The following is a 23172-nucleotide window of genomic DNA, read 5'->3' on the forward strand; positions in this document are numbered from 1 at the left end:
TCATTGTGTTCTTTAAAAGGAAGGGAAAGAAGGAGGGCAAGCAGCTCTAGGGTCAATGAGAGAAAGTTTTACGGAAATAAACTGTCAGAGAATTAAAGCCATTCAAAGGGAAATGAGCTTCTGAGGGAAGCTCTCTACCCACTGAAAGGCTCTGAGTGAGCCTTTATTCCACTGGAAGCAAAGACTTGATAGTCATTCAAATACATTGTACAGAACATTTCTGTACTAAGGGGGAGGAAGAGATTATTCTGGGTAAACTTTAATATTCTTTACAAGTATAAGACTATGATTTAAAATGTTCAGTAATTTTGGGTTGGCTCCAGATATTTAATGAATTTCAATGTAAATAAAATATGCAAACTTTAAAAAATAAAAATGACAAAAATAAAATGACAATATACCTTAGATTTTTATAATATAGATTCTGTAATGAAGTTTGAACCTCTTAAATTTTTATACTTTCAATTTAGCTGCTCAGTTTTGCAAAGAATTTGAACGTAGAATTCAGCTTGGAGGCAGAAAGAATGATTCATGGCTATTATCTAGCAAGTCGCAGAATCAGAACAGATTCTATATGTGGACCCAAACTGTCAGCATCTGCATTAAAGTATTTGTAGGTATTCAATTTTAAAATCATTCATGACTTGTAAATGATGTGTTTAGTTAACTGCCTCATTTGTTTGTTTGATTGCTGGTTGGTTGGTTTATAATAAACCTTGTTCCAAATTAAGGTGACTTAATAATTCCTTCTGTTATAGTGTTACATCATGTGAATCTCCAATAATTTGTTTTCACTAAATTAATTTTTATTGGGTCCCCTTATGAAATGTCTGAGAAAGCTCCACTGATTTCAAATGCAAATGATTGTTTTTTTAAATATGACTGTTTACATTCTAGATATTTTGTAGTTGAACCTAGAAAAAAAATTTAAGTATATTGTTCCTTGTACTTTTAAATAATTTAATACACTCATGTATTATTGTTCCTTGAGAAGTTTTTTAAAAACTAATTTTTATCATAAAAGGAAGGTATGGACATAGTAAAATAAAAGTCTAAAATAATGAGTAGAGTGCCCTGCTAACCCTGTGCATTACTATCCTACTCCCTAGAGATAACCACTCGTGACAGTTTTTGTGTTTTATTCGAGGAATTATCCATTCACATACTAGCATATACAAATATGTAATTTAAATATGTGATGTATATTAAATGCATATTTTATTTGAATATATTATATTCAGTATGCTATTTTAGATGAATATATTATTTTAAAATATCATATATAAATAATTTTATAATATATAGATATGAATATATTCATATGGATAGATATTCTCTTTTTGCCCAATAGGAACCATGCAATGTACATATGATATCATACTATCAGCATATAAAGAATTACCTCATTCTGTTTTAATAGCTGTATTACAGTTTTACTGTATTGTTGTGATGTGGCTGTAGCATAATTTATTTTTTTTAATTTAAACAAATTTTTAAACATTTTTTAGGGGGAGGTAATTAGGTTTTTATTTATGTATCTTTAATGGAGGTACTGAGGACCCAGGACCTGTGCATGCTAAGCACACACTCTACTACTGAGCTATACTTCCCCCGTAGCATAGTTTAAACAGTCCCCTGTTGACAGACCATGACTTCATTTGATATAAATTAATGTATAGTCTCAACCAAATTATGAAATAGGACCAGGGGTAAAATAATCCATTAAATAAATAAATGTCTTGTTATGACTGCAATATAAAATAAGAAAAGTGAAGGACTGACAGGAAATGTCAAGTATAGAACTATATGAGATACATATGTTTAGTTAATTTCTCCAACTGTATATTTATCTTCATAGAGCTAAAAAAATGCTAAAGATAGGGCAAGGTAGAAATCAACTGTGATGCTTTAACATGGTAAACAGAATTGTATGCTGCTTTCTATTTTCTGAAGTAATATTTAAAATACTCAATACTCAAAGCTTAAAAGGTTTGATAGTCCTACTTTCTCATAATGTTTTTTCTCTGTAGTAAAAAGATATTTTTTAAACTCACATAGCCTCAGTTAACATTGGACTATATTGATCCAGAATAAAGCAGAGTTAATTTTGATATGCTAACTCTGCTTTTTCCTGTTGTAGAAACAAACACTAGAGGTGGAGATGGGTTTTATGAACTAGCAAAGTAAAGGAACCACTACTCAGAAGAGTCATAAACCTTGAATGTTTCTCCTACTTCTGTAGGCGGGTACCTAATAACACCAGCCTTGCTTTTCCAGAGAAGTGCTGTTGAGCAATACTTTCTTCTCTTTCCCTGAAAGGCTGTGTACATATTCTGTCCTGGTCAACATTTTTGGGTGAGGACATCAGGAACATGATAATCAAATGTATAAATAAACAATTCTGGAGAGATCCTCACAGGCTCAAATGTTGATCTTAGTTTAACAAGAAGAAAATTAATAAGACAAATGTAATGTCTTTAATTAGATCCTAACCTTCCTGGCATAAGTGTGAATCATGGGAAAGGGATAATGTGGCTTACTATTTAAAAGGCTTGAGATTTCTATTTTTTATGCTTAATATGCATAAGCAATGTAATATAGATGTAAATAATACTGTGATTTGGGGTTGTATTAATAGAATATAGTAATGAAGAGTGAGAAAATGCCAATTTTGCCTCACCTCCACTCTCTGATCAAATCACACCTGTAGAACTAAAAAGGAATATTAATCAAATCTGGTTGGGAGGGGAGTAGGCAGGATAATAAGGGGCCTGAAAATTATGTCACATGACATACTAAAGGCACTAGTAATATTTATCTTGGAGAAATATTTATCTAGAAAAGTTGTCTTTAAATATTTGAGGAGCTGTCACAAAGTATTAGACTTGTTTTATAATCCCAGAAGACAAAACAGGGACCAGTAGGTATAAATTGCAGTGAAACCAATTTCAGCTTACATTTATGTAGTCTTTGTGGGTGTCCCAAAATTTTCAAATGCCTTATTTGAAATCATAATAACCCTATTAATTACTATTATCCCCACTTTAGAGCACAGCTTCAAAAAAATCTCAGAAATTAAATGATTGATACAAAGTCGCACAGCTAGTATATTCTAGAGACATAGCCCAGGTTTTCTGATTCCCATGTCCAGCAATCATTCAAGTACGTTAAAACTAGTTTAAAACTTAAAAATAAATGGATTGCCTCATGATTCCTAGTGAACCCTAGGTTGAAGTTCAAAAGAGACTGAATAGTAAGTAGCCTGGGATGTTGTAGAGAAAATTCAATTGGGATTTGATGGGATGTTGAACTTTGCTCTCTAAGATCTCTTCCAACATTGAAATTTCAAGATTCTGTGAGGGCTTCAAGTGGATGAAGAACTGGGAGAAAACACCAAGGATGTGTCTATAAGAGATATTTAGTTAGGTTAATTTTCCTAACTGTGTATTTATCTGAATAGAACTTGAGGGGCGAGAATAGTAAACAAAAGCCAGGACAGAAACTAATACTTTGATAATAAGTCAGGATACTTGCTTGTTCAGTAACAGTCTGTTCAGCTTGGTAGGAAAAAATGCGTTGAAAAGAAACTGAAATTCTTGAAAAACAAGAATATGCTGAACTTTAAGGTGTGGCTTATGTTCATACATGTCTTGGTTTGTTCCTGCCAAAATATATGTTATCTTTATAAAACCAACATATTTTGATTGGCATTAATTTTCTTTTTTAGAGTTTCCCTATCTGAAGCTCATGCTCGATTAAACTTAAGGAATAAAGTGCTTAAAGAAGATGTACTGATTGCAGCCTTATTATTTGAAACATCTCTCACATTGAAATATGGTAATCTATTAAGCTATTAATAATCACTACAAATAATTATATTTAACTTAAAGATTCTTAGTCTGTTAACTTAAGATATTATATATATTTTAAATATTATTTTAAAGAATAATAAATTTCCACCAGGTAAGGCCTATTCGAATTTGAACATTTACTAATTGTTTATAGGTAGCATCATTATGTGATATTAAGTTCCTAATTGTGCATGATTGTTTCTATACTTGAACTTTTGCATTGCTTAAAGAATTGTGAAAAAAAGTACTTAATATGGCACATAAAATGATTTTAAATTTGTCTTCCTTTTAAAATAACATGCAACATTTAATTGTCAAGCAGTCCCCCATAGTGGAGTTAGGCATATAACCAGAGAAAATGTGATCATCTTGCATCACCACCTTCTCTGAATTGCTAGTTATAATATTGTAATATAGCATTTAATTATTTGAAATGAAAGGAGCTTATTATGGTTTTGCTAATAAAAACATTAAAGGGCTCTTAAAGGTAAGAGTAAAGAGAATTATTCTCACAGAGTTCTTTTTTGAGTTATATGAGACATAAATTTTGATGAGGTATACTATCCTTCAAACCAAACTTTGGTTCTGTTAACCTAAAACAATAAAACAGCTGGTTATTTTAACCAGCAAAATGGGTTTCTTGGGGAGTAGGAAAGGATTGCAGCTGTGGTAAGCCACATGCATGTCTGGTAAAGCAAAGAAGAAAAACTCTTTTACAGAGGAGAAGGGTAAGTTGGGAGGGAGGACTGTTACAACAAAAAGTCCATTGGGGGAATCTGGGAAGTCTAAGTATAGTGGCTTTTCATTGGCAGCACTGTGAGAGTCTTTCACTGGTGGAGCTGTTGCCAGGCTAAGAGAAAATCTTTCTTCCTCTCACTGGTGGTAGTAAAGTAGTGACAGTTCCTGCTGGATACAGGGTATGTCTCTTCCTGTTGGGATCTGTATTGATGTTGAGCAGTACATGCCTGAGAGCTCCCCCTCCTGGCCTCCCGACTCCATTTTAGGGAGATTTTCCTTTATTAATTTTTAGTTCCTACTCTGGGAGTTAAAGAATGTATTAACACTGACCTTTCTGTGTGTATATGTTTAGCGTTTAAATTTGCTTTGAATTCAATTTATATTGTAATAGTTTTCTGCAAAGATCTATTAGAACATTAGAACTTTGTTCTATAATTATCTAATTTAAAAATTCTTAACCTAGGATTCCTGGATACTAAGAGAGTCCTAAGGGCTTGTGAATCCCTAAGTTATATGTAAACTTGTATTTGTACATGCTTTGTACCTTTTTTCTCAGACGAATCATAAATTTTATGAATTATGTCTTAGAGGTTCATATCCCCAGAAAAGGTTATTTATCATACTGAATTAGTTTTATTTACTAAAAGAGAAAAATATTGGTTCCCAACTATACTAAAGAAGGATATATAAATAATTCATTTTTAATTTGCTTTATCTTCACATTCTTCTTTTGTTCTATATTTTAAAACATACTTGATAAAATCTAAAACATTATTTTATGTACCATGAATAAAAAAATGCTGCCAGTTTTACTACGACATACATTGATTCAGTGGTCAACTGTATCATGTACTGAGAGTTTGAGTAAGATTAGATTTGTCAATCTAGAGGTTGTAAGTGGCCATGATTAGAACTATTTCAATGGAGTAGGAGTAGGGGTGGGGTAGGAAGTGAGGATATGGAGACAGCACATAAGGACAATTTTGAGATGTTTGACTATGAAGATGAAGAAATAAATAGGTTATCAGCTGGAGAAGGATGTGTAGTCCAGGAAAGTATTTATTTTTCCAAGTATTTATTTTCCACATCACAAGATCGTGTGATGTGTAGTAGAAAGTAAACTAATGATACTATAGAAGAAGGAAAGAACAAAGATTGTTAAAGTCCTTAAAAAGGTGAGAGGGGATGGGATCCAGAGCACATGTGAAGGTAAAAGTCTCTAACAGAAGAGTCACTTCATTTTATAGGATGGAAAACAGTGGGTACAGAATCAGGTGGGTCTGTAGATTCGGTCTTTTATTCATTGTGGTTTTCATTTGCATTTTTCATTGCATTCATCTCATTGTGGTTTTCATTTTTCTAATGATTAGTGATGTTGAGCATCTTTTCATGTGCTTATTGGCCATTTGTATATGTTGACTGTAATTTTTGATGCACAAAAGTTTTAAATTTTGATGTGGCCTATTTTATCTATTTTCTTTCATTGCCTTTGTTTTTGGTGTTATATCATAGAAATCATTGCCAAATCCAGTGTCACAAAGCATTTCTCCAATGTGTTTTTCTAAGAGGTTTACAGTTTTAGTTCTTACATGTAGGACTGTGATTCACTGAATTTGATGCATTCATTCTGTAGATGATGTAAGGTAAGGAATCAACTTCATTCTTTTGCACAAAGATATTGTTTCCACAGCACCATTTATTGGAAACATGGTCCTTTCCCCACTGAATGGTCTTTACACCCTAGTCAAAAATCATTTAACCACATATGCAAGGGGTTATTTCTGGGCTCTTTATTCTAGTCCATAGATTTATCTTTTATCGAGTAAAGATTATTGTTTCTCTACCTTCCAATACCTTCTCTCCTTACTCCCACCTCCTCACATCACTATTCAGCTTCCAAACACTAATGGCTATTTCAATAGATGACAAATTTCTGTAGTTTCCAAACTTTAAAATTTAAACATCAACATATTTCTTCCCTTGGCCCTGGTACCAGTTTTACTGAACCTGTTTTCTGGGTCTCAAAAATAATTTAAATAATGATTATTGAAATAACTGTGAGATAGATCAGAACTTAAACTTTCACTGGAGTATTTTGTTGAAAATATGGTTTCACGTTTAGTGTTTTTAAGCATTTCTCATTTATACTTTTTCCTTCTTCACTTAGGAGCCACTGTATTTTGTGTTGCTCCAAATGCATTATTTCCATTTGAACTGTGTAATGAAGAATATTTAGAGCAAAGGGATATCTATCTGACTCAGTGTCAACAACAGCTCCAGCAGTTTATTGCCACTTACGGACCTGGGACAGCTATTTTTGCTAGTGATGAATAGACAATCTGAGGAAATTTTTTTCTTCACTCCTATTGAAGAGGTGGAAAAAAGTTGAAGTAATGCTTCAGGTAATCTTGTGTATTGGAGTACATTAGAATGCCATCTTAAAAAATAACATTTTTTTTCAAATTAATTGCTAATGGAATAAACACTCAGAGCAAACAGCAGAAATTTAAAATTTAGGAGAATCCTATTAAAAAAAACCTTCTGGTTAGCACAGTATACCAGTGGTCAACAGATAAAAATATAAAGAATGTTGCAAACTAAGCAGTGTTAAAAAAAAAAAAAAAAAAGGTAACTTTCATGTAGTTCCCTCTATTTGTCACAAGATGGCAATAACACTTTAAATATTTACCGACAAAGTATTTTTAAACAACTTTCTTTTGTGAACTTGACAAACTGATGAGTAAATAACAGCAATGTATATAACCAGAAGCCTCCAATTTAAGGATTTTTTTCATGCTTTACTAGATATTGACATGTTCATTATACTGTTTTAGAAGCATTAATTATGAGATCAGGAAAAGCCTTGGAAATTTTCCATTTTTAAACCAGGTTAAACAAAAAAAGTAATTTATATTGACTAAAGGTGTAGTAATTGGCTCTTTAAACCTAACTGGTTACAAAAAATGTACCAAAAGGCAAAGAAAGCAATTTGCAAACTCTGTCTTCATTTTGGGAGGGAAGATACCTGCTCTGAAAAGGTAGGGACACCATGAGAAAATATACTTGTAAAATCCCCAAATCCTTGTTTTCATTTTTCCAAGTTTTAATAAAATCCTACTCACTAAAAGGAAAATGTCATCGCAAAATTGCCACCTTATTAACCAAGATACTACATCAATTCTTTAGAAATTGGTACTTCTTGGAGCTTAACCATAAAGGTGGACAGCTCTCCCATTCTCTAGAGGGCTTGACATTATTTGCTGGCCATCCATTCAACAGTACTTAGGGAATATCCACTAGTGCCAGAGACTGTATACAGTGTTGTTCTCAGAAGGCAAACCTAGTCTTTAAACAATTTTTTTATGTTACAAATCAAAGACCTTATTTTGTGGCTTCTTATATACTAGATTTGTCGTTGTTGTTGTTCTCTATGGGATGGCAAAACATTTATATTTCATAAAACTAGGATTAATAAAATGGCCTCCATTTTACAATTGTAGTGATGAGTCTGTTGACAAAGCAAGAGAACTAATATCAAATACTGAGGGGGAAATGGTTTTCAAATGTTGCCTCTGATCACAGGTCATTAGAGAGATGTTGCTGTACACTTTTTGTATTGTTTGACTTACCATATTGAAATTTGAACCCTGATAAAAGCCAGGAATTATGTACTGTGGGACTCAACAGGGGAAAAGCAAGATTTAGCGAAATTTAAATCTTCACCTGGGTAGGATTTCAGTTGTTTTCAAATTCTTATAAACTTGCAAGCCCTGGACAGACTGGACTTGTGACTGTCCAGTCACTACCTGACTTAATTTAGCATATTATTATTTGTACTACGTTTAGGGCTTTTCTCTTCACAAATGTAAAAGCAAACCAAGAATAAAATAAAAATTTTACAATCTGTAGGTCATTGGTGAAACCATTACTTTTAAGGGGTAATTTATTAAGGAGTTTAGGAAATTTCCACTAGTTAACCCTTCAACACAGATTTCAACTGCATGAGTCCACATAAAGGGTGGATTTTTTTTTTCAATAAATGCATATTACACTATACAATCCACAGCTGGTTGAAACAGAGGACTTGGAACCTTGGATACAAAGGGCAGACTATTTTCAACTTCAAGGAGGGTTGACCCTCCTAACTGTCCTGTTGTTCAAGGGCCAACTAACTGTGCTGGTTTTTCAGATACAACAGCAGGTTCTGAAGAGGGGGGTCCTTCATAGTTTTCTAGTATGTAGTAAGTAGGACCTCTCCAGAAACCCTCTAAGGCAAGAAAGGGTATGAGGACTGGATGCAGTAAAAATGTCTCACCAGCTGCCTGCCACCTGACACTTCAAAAAGAATCACTGTCCACAGGGAAGCCAGTTATTGACAAGAATAAACTATCCCTAAAGTATGTTAAAAACAAGTCTGACTAGTAAGCTGTTTAAAGACGGTATCTTTTAAAGAAAACAGACTTTATTGTCTAGCAATAAAAATCATTCGAATGTGGTAATTTTATATGTAATTTATTGTGAGATGATCAATGTTAAATAAAATATTTTTATCATTTGCTTCCATTCATGTCTTCTTGACCAGTTCATTTTTCCTTCCAAAAAGTTGTATGCCGAACCTCTGGAAAACAATCAGAAACCAATAGTGAAAATCATTCCATATTCAAGACTCAAATAAAATCATACACCTGACACACAAAGACATCTTTAACGGGAAATGGCTCCAGCCCTTTGGAATTTATCAGATTCTTTGAATTATCAATAGATAGTGGTTGCTTGACAAATCTTAATTACTTACTTGAGGCAATGAAGATTTTTTAAACACCACTGCTAAAGACTTGAGCATTCATCTGCAGGTAACCTATATGCTGAAATGAACATTTCACCCATTTTAACAAAAAATGCATTATATTTGAGTAAATCACATAATATAGATTACTGGCACCTCAGTCTTAAAATTACTTCTTCAAAGACACCCTCAGCTGGGTAAACGGCAAATAGTAATTTAAGTCATCATTGTGCCAGTTATTAAATATTTTGGGTACTGCTTTTCAGGAACAATGCCACAAACACATAAAAAAGCACACAATTTAACATAACTTTTGGTACCTTGTTAGATGCAGTTGTCCTCTTAGTGGTTTTTTCACAGCCATCCTGTATAACAAGTTTTTGGAAAACATTTATCACAATGATCTTCATTCATCTTCAACTCACGGGCTCTGCTGCACCTAGAAATTAAGTATATTTCATTTTGAATTCTCATTTGTACTTGCATCTGCTTGTTTGGCATCTTATATGTAGTATGGTCCAAAAAGATTTTTTTCACCACTCTTATCAGGAGCCATAAAAACAGACAAACAAAACCTTGCAATCTACCTAACTCCCAATCAACTTTTTAATAAAAACCACTAACATACAGTAGAGCACAGGGAGCTATATAAACTTGTTAATGAGCCCTAATGGAAAATAATCTGAAAAATATATACATATGTGTAACTGAATCACTCTGTTGTACACCTAAAACTAACATTGTAAACTGACTACACTTCAATAAAAAATAAGAATTTTTTAAAAAGTCTACACAGTAGAGTAATTTTCTATATTGTTTAACACATCTCTGAAGGAACAATATAATGTGCTTGTGGCTTAATTCTACTTTTTTGGCAGTCAAACTGATAAACCCCAAATTTTAAATACCTGTAATGATTTGAGTGTGTGTTAATCCTTTTGACTGATTAAGCCCTAATAATTCCATGAATGATCTTTCCAAGATGGAAATGGATTCATTAGCACAGGCAAAAGTGGTGGATATATTTATGATTTCTTTTACTCTGGCAGTATGGGTTTTAAGACATGATGGTCCTAATGAGTACCCAGCCATTGCTTTTCTGTCTCAGAGCTTGACAAGGACGAGAAGAGCCAGGTTAAAGGTTAGATATATAAAAACAAGTGTACAGACCTCCAAATAAAAGCATTATTATGGCAGATCTAATACAGTTTTAGAGCAGAGATACATTATGTTGACATCATTACTGGACATAGTCCTGTAGAATTAAGTCCCAAGTTGTCTGAAAGCATATTTATGTACTGTAAATGGCACGACCGGGGCCACAGATCATGTCCTACAGCACCCCAGGAGGATAAATCATTGAACCAGACAGCTATTGGAAATGATTTATGAAGACATATCAAATGTTGGACCTTGCAAAACAATTTATCATTTTCAAGTCTTGAATGCTAAAATATTTCACATATTAGGAACACCAACTACTGGTTATGAATAATCCCAACTTGGAAAATTCCAGTTTAATATGATCCATGGCACTTCTGCAAACTACATGCAAGTCCCATTTGTGTAAAGCCTAAAGCAACAAAAAAATGTTTAGGGATATGTATCTGCAATAAGACTGCTATCCAACCAACTCCCCTCAAAAAGCCAAATCTGGGCACAAAATCCCAGTTCATGGGCACCTCAGGATGGAAGGCAGTGGAATGGGACAAGGAAGCAAACAGATGCTACGGTATTGGTAATATTCCAGTTCTTAAACAGATTCGTAGGCTCTTGTGTATTTATTATGGTTAAGGACTTATATGCATTATCAAATTTTAATCAAACATTTACTCTAAAATTTTAAAAAATTCCAAGACTTAGCAATTAAAATAGGATTCAAGCCACTAAGGCCTCAAAAAGAATGACTGTCATACCAAATAAAAACTACTTTAAACTACATCTGCCCTGCTGACAATTAACTGTTAGATTGTTTAAGACGAAACAATGTGTATTTCAAATTCGGGGGAGGAGGGGAAAAAACCAACTCATGACTATATCAAGTCTCATCGAGAGGTATTCACTTACAACTCGTTTTTGCACAAGCAAAAGTTCTTCCAGTCTCCCAGCTGTTGACCAGTTTCTTCTGTATTATGTCCAGAAATACACATCTCTATGTAAACTCAAGCATCTGAGGGTACAGCAGGCATTTACAACCTAAGGGCCTTCTATACTGTACATGCTGTTCTCCAGCTTCAGTGCCACGTCTCCTGAACACATTAACAACGGAAGATCCTGGAACAAACGCCGCCAGTGCTCCCTGTTAGTAGGAAAATTGTACTGTGTTATCAAATTTAAAAACCAGTCACAAAGTCCAGTTAGGTCAAGGTTGTCTTAATACCCCTTCCCCCCTTATAGAATGTTAAGGATAAACGAGCGACCACTTAAGGGACCCTGAAACCTTCCAGGCCGCACACAAAGCTTTAATGGGGACACAAAAGGCCTTCAGCGAAGGCCCGGGCAGAGCGCGAAGCCACCCGCTGTACCTTCCCGACTCCTCGGAACCAACTGAATCACGCTTAGTTTCTGAGCTGAAAACAGTCGAAATGGGCGTTTACTGAAGAAGAGAATCAGTTAAGACTCGCAGGTAACGGTTACTCACAAAATACGACTGGACAGAAGGCGGGGAGGCTGCATCATCTGGCGGTGGGGGGAAGGGAAGGTGCCTCCACGGATGACCCTGAGGCCGCGCCCGCCGCTCGGCAGCGCCCGCAAGGCACGGAGCCCACCAGCATGGAGGCCCCGGCACGGGGCCCACAGGGCGGAGGGGCAGAGGCGGGCCCATGAGCTCTCGCACGTAATCGGGTTCCCAGCAGAAGTAGAGGACCTAACTCCGCGGGAATTCCCACGCGAAGGGCCCGGCGACCGGCCCACCCGCGCTGCCGTCCCGCCCCTACGGCGGACAGCGCCGCTGGCTCCTCCCTCCGTCCGCGGCCGAGCGGAAAAGAAAGCGCGGCGGCCGCGCGTGGCGCTCCGGCGCCCCAGCCTGGCCCGCCCCTTCCGGCCCTGGCCCCGCCCCCGAGGCCGCGCGCGCGCGCGCGCCTTCCCGCCGCAGGTTTACTTTGTGCGGCTTCTGGAATTTCCACGAGGATTTCAAGGCTGCTGAGGACCTCACCTTGAGCTATTTCCTTGAAGGTGTAAGTAATTAAACAGTTTGTAATGGATCCAAGGGAGCAGAACATGCTCTAAAAAGAAAAGAGTCTCCCATTCCTAAATGTATTCGCGTAGCATGCTCCCTCAGGTAATTCAGTCCTTAAAAAACCGGTGATACCGGACACTCCAGTTTAGAGTAAGGGTATGTAGAGTCGACCCCTTAGCACACACACAGAAGAACTAGTTACTAGGAAAAAAAGGAGCCGTTTTGTATTTCCCGTATATTATAACGATAGCTACTGTAATAGAGAGTTAACAAAAAGCATTCGTAAAGCAGTCACCTGCCGTGTTTCTGAACATGTAATTTGCTGTGGATTTTTGTGCCTTGTGTTTTATTATTCTTGTTTCTCTCGATCATATATTGAGTCCTGGCTTTGTAGCACTAGACTTAGAATTAAACAATTGAACCAGTAGAAGACACATCTCCTTTAAAAACTGGAAGTAGATGACATTTTAAATCATTTAAAAATTAAAATGCAGTAACTACGGCAGAGACATCTGAAATTGAACTGAGTGGCCATTGTTGGGTGTGATTTCAGACATATTCCTGCATCACTGAGAGTCTGAATTTTCTGAACTGTGTCAAACTCAAAGACACCACCAGCGGTTTTACTGTATGTGCTGGTAGCTGCTAGCTGCAAACTGTGATTTCAAAGACTACCCCCTGCTTTTTGCCGCTATATAATCATTTCAATCCCTAAATAATCCTTGTTTAGCAAGCACCCTTCTTGTCAACTCCAGTCCTAATTGTGACGATTTATGTAATCTTGTGATTTTTTTTTTTTTTTTTGCCTTTTTAAGCATCCCCCATTTTGTAGTCCAGCAGAACACAGTTCAATTGCTTCTTGGATCTGTGTCTCCTGGGCTGCAGTCCTAACACATCCCAAATAAATGACTCTGTATTTCAACCAGGTCTCCGTTCCTGGAATTCTTGACTAACAAATTCTAAGAAATTGATACAAAATCCAGTGCAAAATATATTTGCCTCAGAGAAACATGGTGTGAAAATCTAAACCTAGCAAAACAAATTTTGATTATACTCACTTTACCAGAGGATTCCTCTTTATGAGATAGGCTGGAACCTGAGACCCTTTACCGGAATGCTTGCATCTGGAAGAAACTATAAGGGACACGTGCAGTTGGAGAAATTATGAACAATAAGATACAAAAAGTCCACAAACCAACTGCCACTTCTGAGAGCAAAAGCAGGATTGTGCACATGATCCCTAAACAGGGCACCACAGTGGGTGGGCAAACCACTTAAGCCACATCTCCTGCCCAACCCACAGTCCACCCCTTTGTTACCCTATTTAAGGTCCCAAGCAGCTCCTCTCCAGGAGCCCTGAGCAAGGGCACCTGTTACTTGATTTTGCTCCCTCATGCTGCAGCATGAGCCCCAATAAAGCCTTGCTTGAAATTCTCATCTGGCCATATCAATTTCTATTAATTAAAGAGTCCAAGAGCCTGAGTCAGTAACATTTATATAAAGCTTTTGCTGAATACTTTACAGGGGTTTAAAATTCTTTTTTAGGGCACCAAATGGGCACTGTTTCTTCTGTCAAGTAGTGGTTTGGGCCTTAGCATGCCATCACACACTCCTTGCTGGGTATTACTCCTACAACCTAAGTTGCAACCTCAGCAGCCACCAGCACCAGGCCTTTGCCTACAACTGTGTAGGCAGGTGTGGAAGCCACCATTACTGATTTGGCAATGACTTCTTGGATATGACACAAAAGCACAGGCAACAAAAGAAAAAAAACAGATAAACTGGACTTCACCAAGATTAAAAACTGCATCAAACGTCATTGTCAAGAGGTTGTCAAAGACAATCCACAGAATGGAAAAAAATGTTTGTAAGACATATCTCTGATAAGGGATTAATATAAAGAATATATGAAGAACTGCAACTCAACAATGACAAAATGGACAAAGGACGTGAATAGACAGTTCAAAAATGGACAAAGGATGTGAATAGATATTTCTCCAAAGAAGATATACAAGTAGCCAATAAGCAGATGAGAAAGATGCTCAATATAACTAACCAATGAGGAAATGTAAAATTTGTAAATGAAATCAAAAACTAATCTCAAAAAATGAGATACCACTTCACACCCATTAAGATGGCTATTATTTAAAAAACAACAACAGAATAAGTGTTAGCAAGGATGTAGAGACATTGGAACCCTCGTACCATTACTGGGGAGAATGTAAAGTAGTGCAGGCACTGTAGAAAACAGTATGGCAGTTCCTCAAAAAGTTCAATGTAAAATTACCATGTGATCCAGCAATTCCACTTCAAGGTATATACCCCGAAGGATTGAAAGAGGCTCAAATACTTGTACAGCAATGTTCATAGCAGTACTATGAGCAATAGCCAAAAGGTAGACACAACCCAGATGCCATCAGTGGATGAATGGATAAAGAAAATGTGGTAAGTATGTACAATAGAATTTTATTCAGCCTTAAAAAGGAAGGAAATTCTGATATATGCTGCAAGGTGGATGAACCTTGAAGACATTATGCTAAGTGAAATAAGCCAGACAAAAAAGGACAAATATTGTATGATTACACTTACATGAGGTACTTAGAATAGGCAAATTCAAAGGGATAGAAAGTAGAACAGCAGTCACCAGACGATGGGGTGAAGCGTGGATGGAGAGTTACTGTTTGATGGGCACAGAGTTCCTGTCTGGGATGATGTAAAAGTTCTGGAAATGTATAGTGGTGATGGTTTGTGAATGGACTGTGAATATAACTAATGCCACTAAAAAACGGTTAAAATGATAAATTTATGTAGGTATACTTTACCACAAGAAAAATAGAATAAAAAATATTTTAAAAAGAGAAAAAAGATCCACACCTTCACGTGGCTTACCTCATTTCTTGCTTCTCCTCTCTTGCTACACACCAGTCACCTTGGCCTACTCTTAGTTTTTAGAACACGCCAAACAATTTTCACATCTCAAGGCCTTTCTCTTGCCTGGAATTCTCTTGTCCCAGTTTTTGAATAACTAGTTTCCTTTCTTTGATCTCAGCTTCAATGTCAGTTTCTCAGTGAGGCCACACTTGCCCTGCGCATCTGAAGTGAGCCCCCTATAAAACATCTCCCTTTTTGTTTCCTTCATAATTTGGAATTATACTCCTTTTTTAAATTTATATACTTTCACTGCCCTCATTGGAATATACATCCTGTGAGAGGAAAGACCATGTCTGTTTTGCTCACCTTTTCATTCCTAACACCTAATACTTAACACCTAGCACTTAATGAATGTCTGTTGAATGAATAAATAAATGAATTGTAGATCTGTATATGCTGATTTGGAAATTTTTTTCAAGTGTATTTTTAAAAGCTAGATGAAAAAGATATTTAGTAAAACCTTATTTTAGGTTAAATAAAAACTGCATTTGTATGACTATATATAAAATATTTTTGAAAAGTTACAAAAGAAACTTTACAATGCTTGCCTCTAGGGAGTGAAACTTGGGATTTGTGGGGAAAGTGATATTTTAATTTTTTATTGAATACCATGTGATGTGTATACAATTTTATAATTAAATTAAATTGAAAATTTATGAAGGTCATACATTTTCTCTTCTGACTGCAAAAATAGATCATTTCTAAGATTTGCCCCTTCAGCCCACCATTCCCTCCTTCACCCCTCACTGGCATTATGAAAAATGTTTGGTATTCTCCAGCAAGGAGCACGTCCCTGGGGGCTGCTGGTCTCCAAATTGCTGAACTGAGTTAACGCTGCCAATTGCAAAAACAACTAAAACCACTTCAAGAGGAAAGTTTCATGGTTTAAATATGATACAGTGATGTATCAAAATAAATTTTAGAAAGTAGCCATTTTTGATAATATAATCAGGATTATCTTAGAAAGTTTACAGGTGGTAGACAGACATGTATGGATTCAGGGCATATGGGATATTGTTTTCTTATAAGCTGTCAGACTCTATAGTCTGCACTTACACATGTAGATCTCATTAGTAAATTAATACATTTGGCCTTCAGTCTTTTTCATATTAGTGAATGATTTGGAGAACCTCCTAGTTCCCCTGGATGTTTGCAGTAGAAAATGAGGTTGGAACTGGAAGGAAGTTGGCTATAATAACCATATGCTTTCCTTTGCTCAATGGTAAGCATGTCAAAATAGAGTTAATGCAAGAGAAATGTAAATGACCCTAGTCATAAATGCATGACTTCCATATATATGATCCTTTTACCTCAGGCAAGATTATTTTTAAACATAATATTGACATTAAGATAATCATAGCATTTATACCTCTCGTCAAGGTTAAAGTTCTAAATCTGTGAAAAATACATTAAATTGTCAGAAAATAAGGCACTGATCTGAATGAAAGTTGATTCTTAAACACTTGAAGTACATGAACTTTACTGAGATAATTTTGGTGAAAATTACCTAAATTACTTATGATTTCTGCCCGGATCTAAAATAATGAGTAGCTTTAATTGTCAATGTGAGACTCCAGGGTTTTCCTTTTCTGTTTAAAAATTTTAACTTTTATGTTAGGAGTAAGCCTTGCAAACAACTACTTAAATCCTATGACAAATTCTGAATATAGTGGAATGTTATTTAAACTATTCAAGCTGACCAATGGGACCAAAGGGGAAGTCTGCTAGGGAACCACAGGGAAAGTTTTCTTTGATAAAAAGACACGTGGGAAGAAACAGCTCTTCTTCCCCTAGATACAATCATCGATCATCAGTGAAAGAATTCCTGGCATCGATTCAGCCATCCTGTTAAATGAGGGAGCTTCTGGAGATGGCAAAGTGGGAAGGGAAGGAACCAAGCAACTTAAAGACACCGAATAGTCACCAAGTGAAGCATCCAGGGAGCCACTCCAGTGTCTTGTTATGTGAAGTAATACACATTTCTTACTGTTTAAAACAGTTAAGAATGATTACATAGTTGAGGATGTGGAACTAATCGAAAAATATAAACTAAGGTTAAAGTATGTTACTGTACCTCAGTGATGATCTAATAGAAAATATGTCCTGAAACTAACACCCATTAAACTTAAATACAGTGTAGATTCTGAATGTTTCTTCTACAATGTCTCCTTGTACTTAATGTATGAGTGTTTCTGTGTCTGGCGGTGGTGTTCTGGTAAACAGGATCTCAAAACAAAACAAACCCAAAAAATCCTCCAAAACAAAACAAAACCCTGATTTGCAGATATCTGTGGTGTAAATGCATCATGGCAATTTCAAGCTACTAACAACTGGTTCACAAGATAACCTGAATACTTGAATAATTAACAATTAGCTTTCACTGCACACTCTTATCCCTAGAAGCTGAATTGCTGAGTTGAAGGATTGAAGGACAAATGCATCTTCATACTTAGTACAGTCAAATTGTTTTCCAAGTAGTTGCATCACATCCTTGTCAAAATGTGCTCTTTTCAGAATTTAAACATTTTTGTTGATCTGATAAATACGAAATATTTACTGTTATTTTAATTTGCATTTCCCATGAGGCTGAAAAGATAACTCTATGTTTTGTTTTTCCCTTAAATTTTTTTTCCACAGTTTTAATCATTTGGGTTTTCTCTTCTGTAAATCATAGCCTTCATAGTTTTGCCCAGTTTTTTATTGGAGTATCTGTAATTAAAAAATTGATTTATGGGATTTCTTTATATATTCTGGATACTAATATAATAATTATACTTTATATATTCTGGATACTAATATAGTAATAATTATGTCCAAGAGTGTTCTGCCTATGCTTTCCTCTAGGAGTTTTATAGTATCTGGTTTTACATTTAGGTCTTTAATACATTTTGGGTTAAATTTCTATATATGGCATTCTAATTTCAGTCTTTTACAGGTAGCTGTACAGTTTTCCCCACCACTTGTTGAAGAGACTGTCCTTTCTCCATTATATATTCTTGCCTCCTTTGACGTAGATTAATTGACCAGAAGTGTATGGGTTTATTTCTGGACTTTCTATCCTGTTCCTTTGATCTGTGTGTCTGTTTTTGTGCCAGTACCAGACTGTTTTGATCACTGTAGCTTTGTAGTATAGTATGAAGTCAGGGAGCGTGATTCCTCAGCTCTGTTTACCTTTTTCAAGACTATTTTGGCTATTCAGGATTTTCTGTGTTTGCATACAAATTTTAACCTTTTTTGTTCCAGCTCTGTGAAAAATGTCATTGGTAATTTAATAGAGATTCCACTGAATCTGTGTATTGCCTTGGGTAGTATGGCCATTTTAATAATATTGATTCTTCCAATCCAAGAACACGGTATATCTTTCCATCTGTTTATGTCATCTTCAATTTCTTTCATTAATGTCTTATAGTTTTCGGAGTACAGGTCCTTTGACTTCCTGGGTGGGTTTATTCCTAGGTATTTTATTCTTTTTGGTGCGATGGTAAATGGTATTGTTTTCTTGATTTCTTTTTCTACTATTTCATTGTTAAAGAACTTTTAAGATCTACTCTCTTAGCACCTTTCAAATATACAACACAATATTGTTAGCTGTACACACCATGCTATACATTACATCCTCAGGATTTATTATTTTATAACTGGATAGTTTTTATCATTCAGTGAAATATGTTATTTTGTTGCTTTTTAAATTTATATCTCTTATCATAAGTGAGTTTGTGTATCTTTTCATAAAAATATGGCTGTTTGATTTCCTTTCATAAACTTTTCACTCTTACCATTTATGTTGCTGGCCTTTTAAATTCTGAGAACTGATTTTATATAAAGAAAATTACTATTGTGACTGTCACATGTGACTCTGCTCCCTAGGGCAACATACCAGAGTGGATAGGAACCAGACTGTCGGAGCCAGATCACTTGAGTCCTTGTTCTGCCACTGACTAGTTAGCTGGGCAACCCTGGGCAAGCTTCTCATATGCCATGAATTTTCCTAACCCATTCACAAAAGTCCATGAATGTCATCAGTATCATCACAGTCAATCATTTAGGTGTGTTCTAAACTTTAAGGCCAAATAAAATGGAATACAAAACAACTAAATTGTAAGTTATCAGTACAGAGAGCCAATTTCAATGGTGTGACTGGGTTAAGATGTCCACACCATGACTAGAATGAGAGGAGAATCAGGTAGCTTTCTTTATGTCCTGCATGCAACCTCCTCTTGTCCTGGAATCCCCAGCCCTGGAGAGGAAACACATCTGCAACAGAGGCAGACTGTTAAATATTCAGTCAAGTAAGAGGTGAAACTGTCAGGGCTGTTTTCCCATCTCATGAGTCTCCTACCTGCCTCCCCCTTCCATCCGGGTGTGCTTTAGGGAGAAGTTACAGAGCCTGCTGAGGTGGAAGGGGGCGCTGCAGGCCCCTATGTTCAGCATCCTGGGTCTAGACCAACTTTGACATAGTGTGTCTGTTACCTCAATGTGTTACCTTAATGTCATGCTGGTGTCACTGCTGAGGCCCAGAGCCCTGCTTACAATTGCTTGTGTTGAGGGCCCCCTATTCTGCCATCTCCCTGACTCCTAGCATTCTGGCCTGAGTACTCTTCCCAGCTTCCAGCCTTGGCTCTTATACAGATGGCAACTTTTAGAATTGAGGATTTCATCTTCTCTCTTAATAAAGTTTGAATTTTAGGTCCATTATCTTGCTAGAGATTCTGAGTCAGTTTTGTGGTGTCAGAGGTGTATATTGACTTCATTCTAGGAGAAATCTGCCCTCAACCAGAGCCCTTAATTAGGGAAAGCTGCTGTTACTAATCAGCTTGGTAATTAAAAATACGTGATCCCTTCCTTTCCTTAATAAACTACTCCATCCTCTAAAGATATTTACTCAATAGGCGTTGCCCAACTCATACCCTATTAGAAAGTGGGATCTACATCTTTTTCTAGAACCTATTTTTTTCCACCCCTTCTTGCCTATTTCCCTGTTCCTCTAGTTTAACTAAATGTGCATCTTGAGTAACAAGTTCTTAACCTCCCACTTGGGGAAATTCATTTATTCTCCCAGGATGCTCTGTTTCCTTTCAACAGGGAAAGGAATGCAGCCATGTAATCACAGTATGTATCTCTGAAGTAGCCATGAGTCTGGTGGGGCTTGAATGGGTTGGGGGAAGGGAGAGCCAGCAATGTTTTAAGGTGACAGGAAGTCTGCTGTCTTGGGTCAAGCTGTTCCCACCACCACCATTACCCTCTCAGCTGTCTGACCAGAGAGGGAGTAGAGCCACCTGGGCCTTGGTGTTCCTGAGACCTGGTGTGGCTGCTCTCTGGACCTCTCAGGCCAGGTGTGTCCAGGTGTAGCAGCCTTTTTCCTTCTGTTCTTGGCCTGAAGTCAGGTCTCCTCTCCAAGGCAGTCTCTCCTCTGTATCCCAGAACATCACACCTGTAGCCTGACTGGACACTGGTGGGCCAGGCCTCCCCTTTCTGAAAGGAGGATCTGGAAATTGCTTCCCACTTCTCTCTTTCCTTCCCTCCTTAACTCTCTTCTCTCTGCCACCGCACCCCACTTTTTCCACTTGGTTATTGCCCATGTTTCAAGAGGACTCTGACATAGGGGCTACGGTCAGCAAGAGGCACAGATATGCTGTACACAGAGTAGAAACAATCTTTCATGGGCCCTTAAAATACATATAACTTAATTTTTGAAATTTGGCCCTCATGATATACCCATCTATGTAAAGTATTAAGATGCCTTATAATAGCACATATTTAAAATTTTTTAAATTGAGTGGTTTCAGAGCTTATCAGAAAATAAGGATGTTTAAAATCAGTTCTTATTTAGACCTCACATTGTTTTTAATGGCCCTCAGTTTTCAATGGCCATAAAAACAGAGACAAGTGATTTAAGTTCATCCCCAGACCTCCCCATAGACATACTTTTTGGTCCTGAGAGGGCAGAAATGCATGAGTTTCTTCAGTAACATTCATGTGCACAGGAAATGACTATTGACATAATCTTTAAGCCTAATAGTTAAGATTTTTCTTCAATTTATAATTTAAAAGCTTCTGACAGCTAAATGCTATGGTATAATTTATAATGAAAGAGTTTGAGTGATTGAGGTATATTTCACTGAGCTGGTTTCTCCTATGAGTTGAAACTAAGACTTGTGTAAACATAGGAAGGGAAGCCTTTCCCTGGTTTATGTAGTTAGGCGAGAATATTTAATGTCCCTCATTCCCAACTGTGTTGCGGTAACATCTGTGCTATACTCAAAGTTTATAGGAAGCAAATCTATAGGATTTAAGGGGCATTTTTTTTTTTTTCAGTAGAACAGTCACATATAAGACCACCAGCTACTAGTACGTAACAATATAAAAGTATATATTAATTTTTTGAGATAAACAATTTTATATTATTTCCCTAGTGTTCCCTTAAAAATTTTGGACTCTTAGCTTTTGTATATTTTTAAAGTTACAATAACAAGAAAAACAAAACTAAAAAATCAAAAGTGTGTACCATGGAGAAAGACAGCAATGGTATACTACTGGTTGTAAACCATCCGAGAAACTGTAGATACCACAACCTCCAGCAATGATTTAAAAAAAAAAATGTCACCAGACTAAAACATAATCTGCCAGTGCGAGAAGAGTAAAAAATCATAGCTTTTCAAATAAAATACGTGATTGATATAATTTGCAATTACCTGTACACAGTTGGGTACAGGTATTTAGATTAAACCACCCTCTCAAAACAGGGTATCTAATATATGAATTTGGATCAGAAGCAATCTGTTTATCATTTCTTCTCCCTGCCAGCTAAGAATACCATTTTATAAAAGCCAGCAAGCAACTAGTCTTAAATGATGCCAAATACAATTCATGTGTTGATTTCTAAGGGAGTCATGTTGGCCACTGTGGACATGTTTTGTCTCTATTGGATTATTTCCTCAGAATGGCACTATGATACCAAGGACTAAAAAAATGATTAAAAAATGTGCTGAAAAAAATATATAAAATTACCTCTATACCCCACCGTGCCCTCCCCCACAAAAAAACCCACAACCAACCAAACAAAAACAAAAAACAAAAGAGACCTTACTAGAGCTTGAATACTTTCTTTGATAATGACTGGTTCGTTGCTTTCATGAATATAAAATGAAGCCCTTTGAGAGAAAGAAAAATTACTGAATAACTTAACCTAAAAAGCAATTTCACCTATAATAATTATGATGCATTTCAGTGAGGTCAATCAGCATTTATTTTCTTTTTGCACAGCTTCTTCTAAGTAAATAAAGTCTCCGTGAATAGATAAGAAAACTACTGTTTAGGGTATCTGTAACTGCACATTAAAGTAGTTGGGTCAAAAAGCCTTATAAACATGCAGAACCAGTCTTTTTATTACCAAGTAACGTGTGGAACAGATACCCTCACCTTTATTCTCTCCTAGACACCCACCTTCACTGTGGGACTTTTACTTCCCATTTCATTCCTTTTTTGTTAAGTTTATTTTTAAAAACAGGCACATATGTACTTTTTAATGTAGCTTTACTGATATATAATTTACATACAGTAAGTAGTACTGTATTTTTATAATCATAGAAATAAACAATACATTTTTAAAAGTCTGTTGGAACCAATTACGCTTCTAAAAATGTATTTCCTTATCCCCCCAAATTATCATGATAGAGGAATTTTAAATG

General features: G+C 36.2%; 1 protein-coding gene, 1 long non-coding RNA gene and 1 other non-coding gene across 5 annotated transcripts in view; 1 reads left to right on the forward strand and 2 right to left on the reverse strand.

The window, feature by feature from the left end:
• MCMDC2 (minichromosome maintenance domain containing 2) overlaps nt 1-9142 on the forward strand; it is a 25995-nt gene extending 16853 nt beyond the window's left edge. Inside the window, exons 12-14 of the mRNA XM_010988701.3 lie at nt 471-613; nt 3728-3837; nt 6757-9142. Coding sequence (XP_010987003.1) covers nt 471-613; nt 3728-3837; nt 6757-6923 — 420 coding nt within the window. The 3' untranslated portion in view covers nt 6924-9142. The remainder of the gene's footprint in view (nt 1-470; nt 614-3727; nt 3838-6756) is intronic.
• On the reverse strand, nt 9086-12339 carry LOC135319676 (uncharacterized). 3 transcript variants are annotated; one of them, XR_010378475.1, is made up of 5 exons: nt 12017-12339; nt 11443-11674; nt 9696-9814; nt 9385-9454; nt 9086-9207 (listed from the first exon to the last, which is right to left on the reverse strand). It is a non-coding gene; the product is annotated as an uncharacterized LOC135319676 (long non-coding RNA). The 3 variants fall into 3 exon arrangements; XR_010378476.1 differs by lacking the exon at nt 12017-12339 and adding an exon at nt 11901-12000; XR_010378477.1 differs by lacking the exon at nt 9385-9454 and having other exon boundaries at nt 12017-12338.
• On the reverse strand, nt 9524-9612 carry LOC116149691 (small nucleolar RNA SNORD87). The gene has a single exon (XR_004133332.1). It is a non-coding gene; the product is annotated as a small nucleolar RNA SNORD87 (small nucleolar RNA).
• Nucleotides 12340-23172: the final 10833 nt, after the last annotated feature.

The sequence above is a fragment of the Camelus dromedarius genome, chromosome 30, assembly GCF_036321535.1.
Source record: "Camelus dromedarius isolate mCamDro1 chromosome 30, mCamDro1.pat, whole genome shotgun sequence".
Taxonomy (NCBI): Eukaryota; Metazoa; Chordata; class Mammalia; order Artiodactyla; family Camelidae; genus Camelus; species Camelus dromedarius.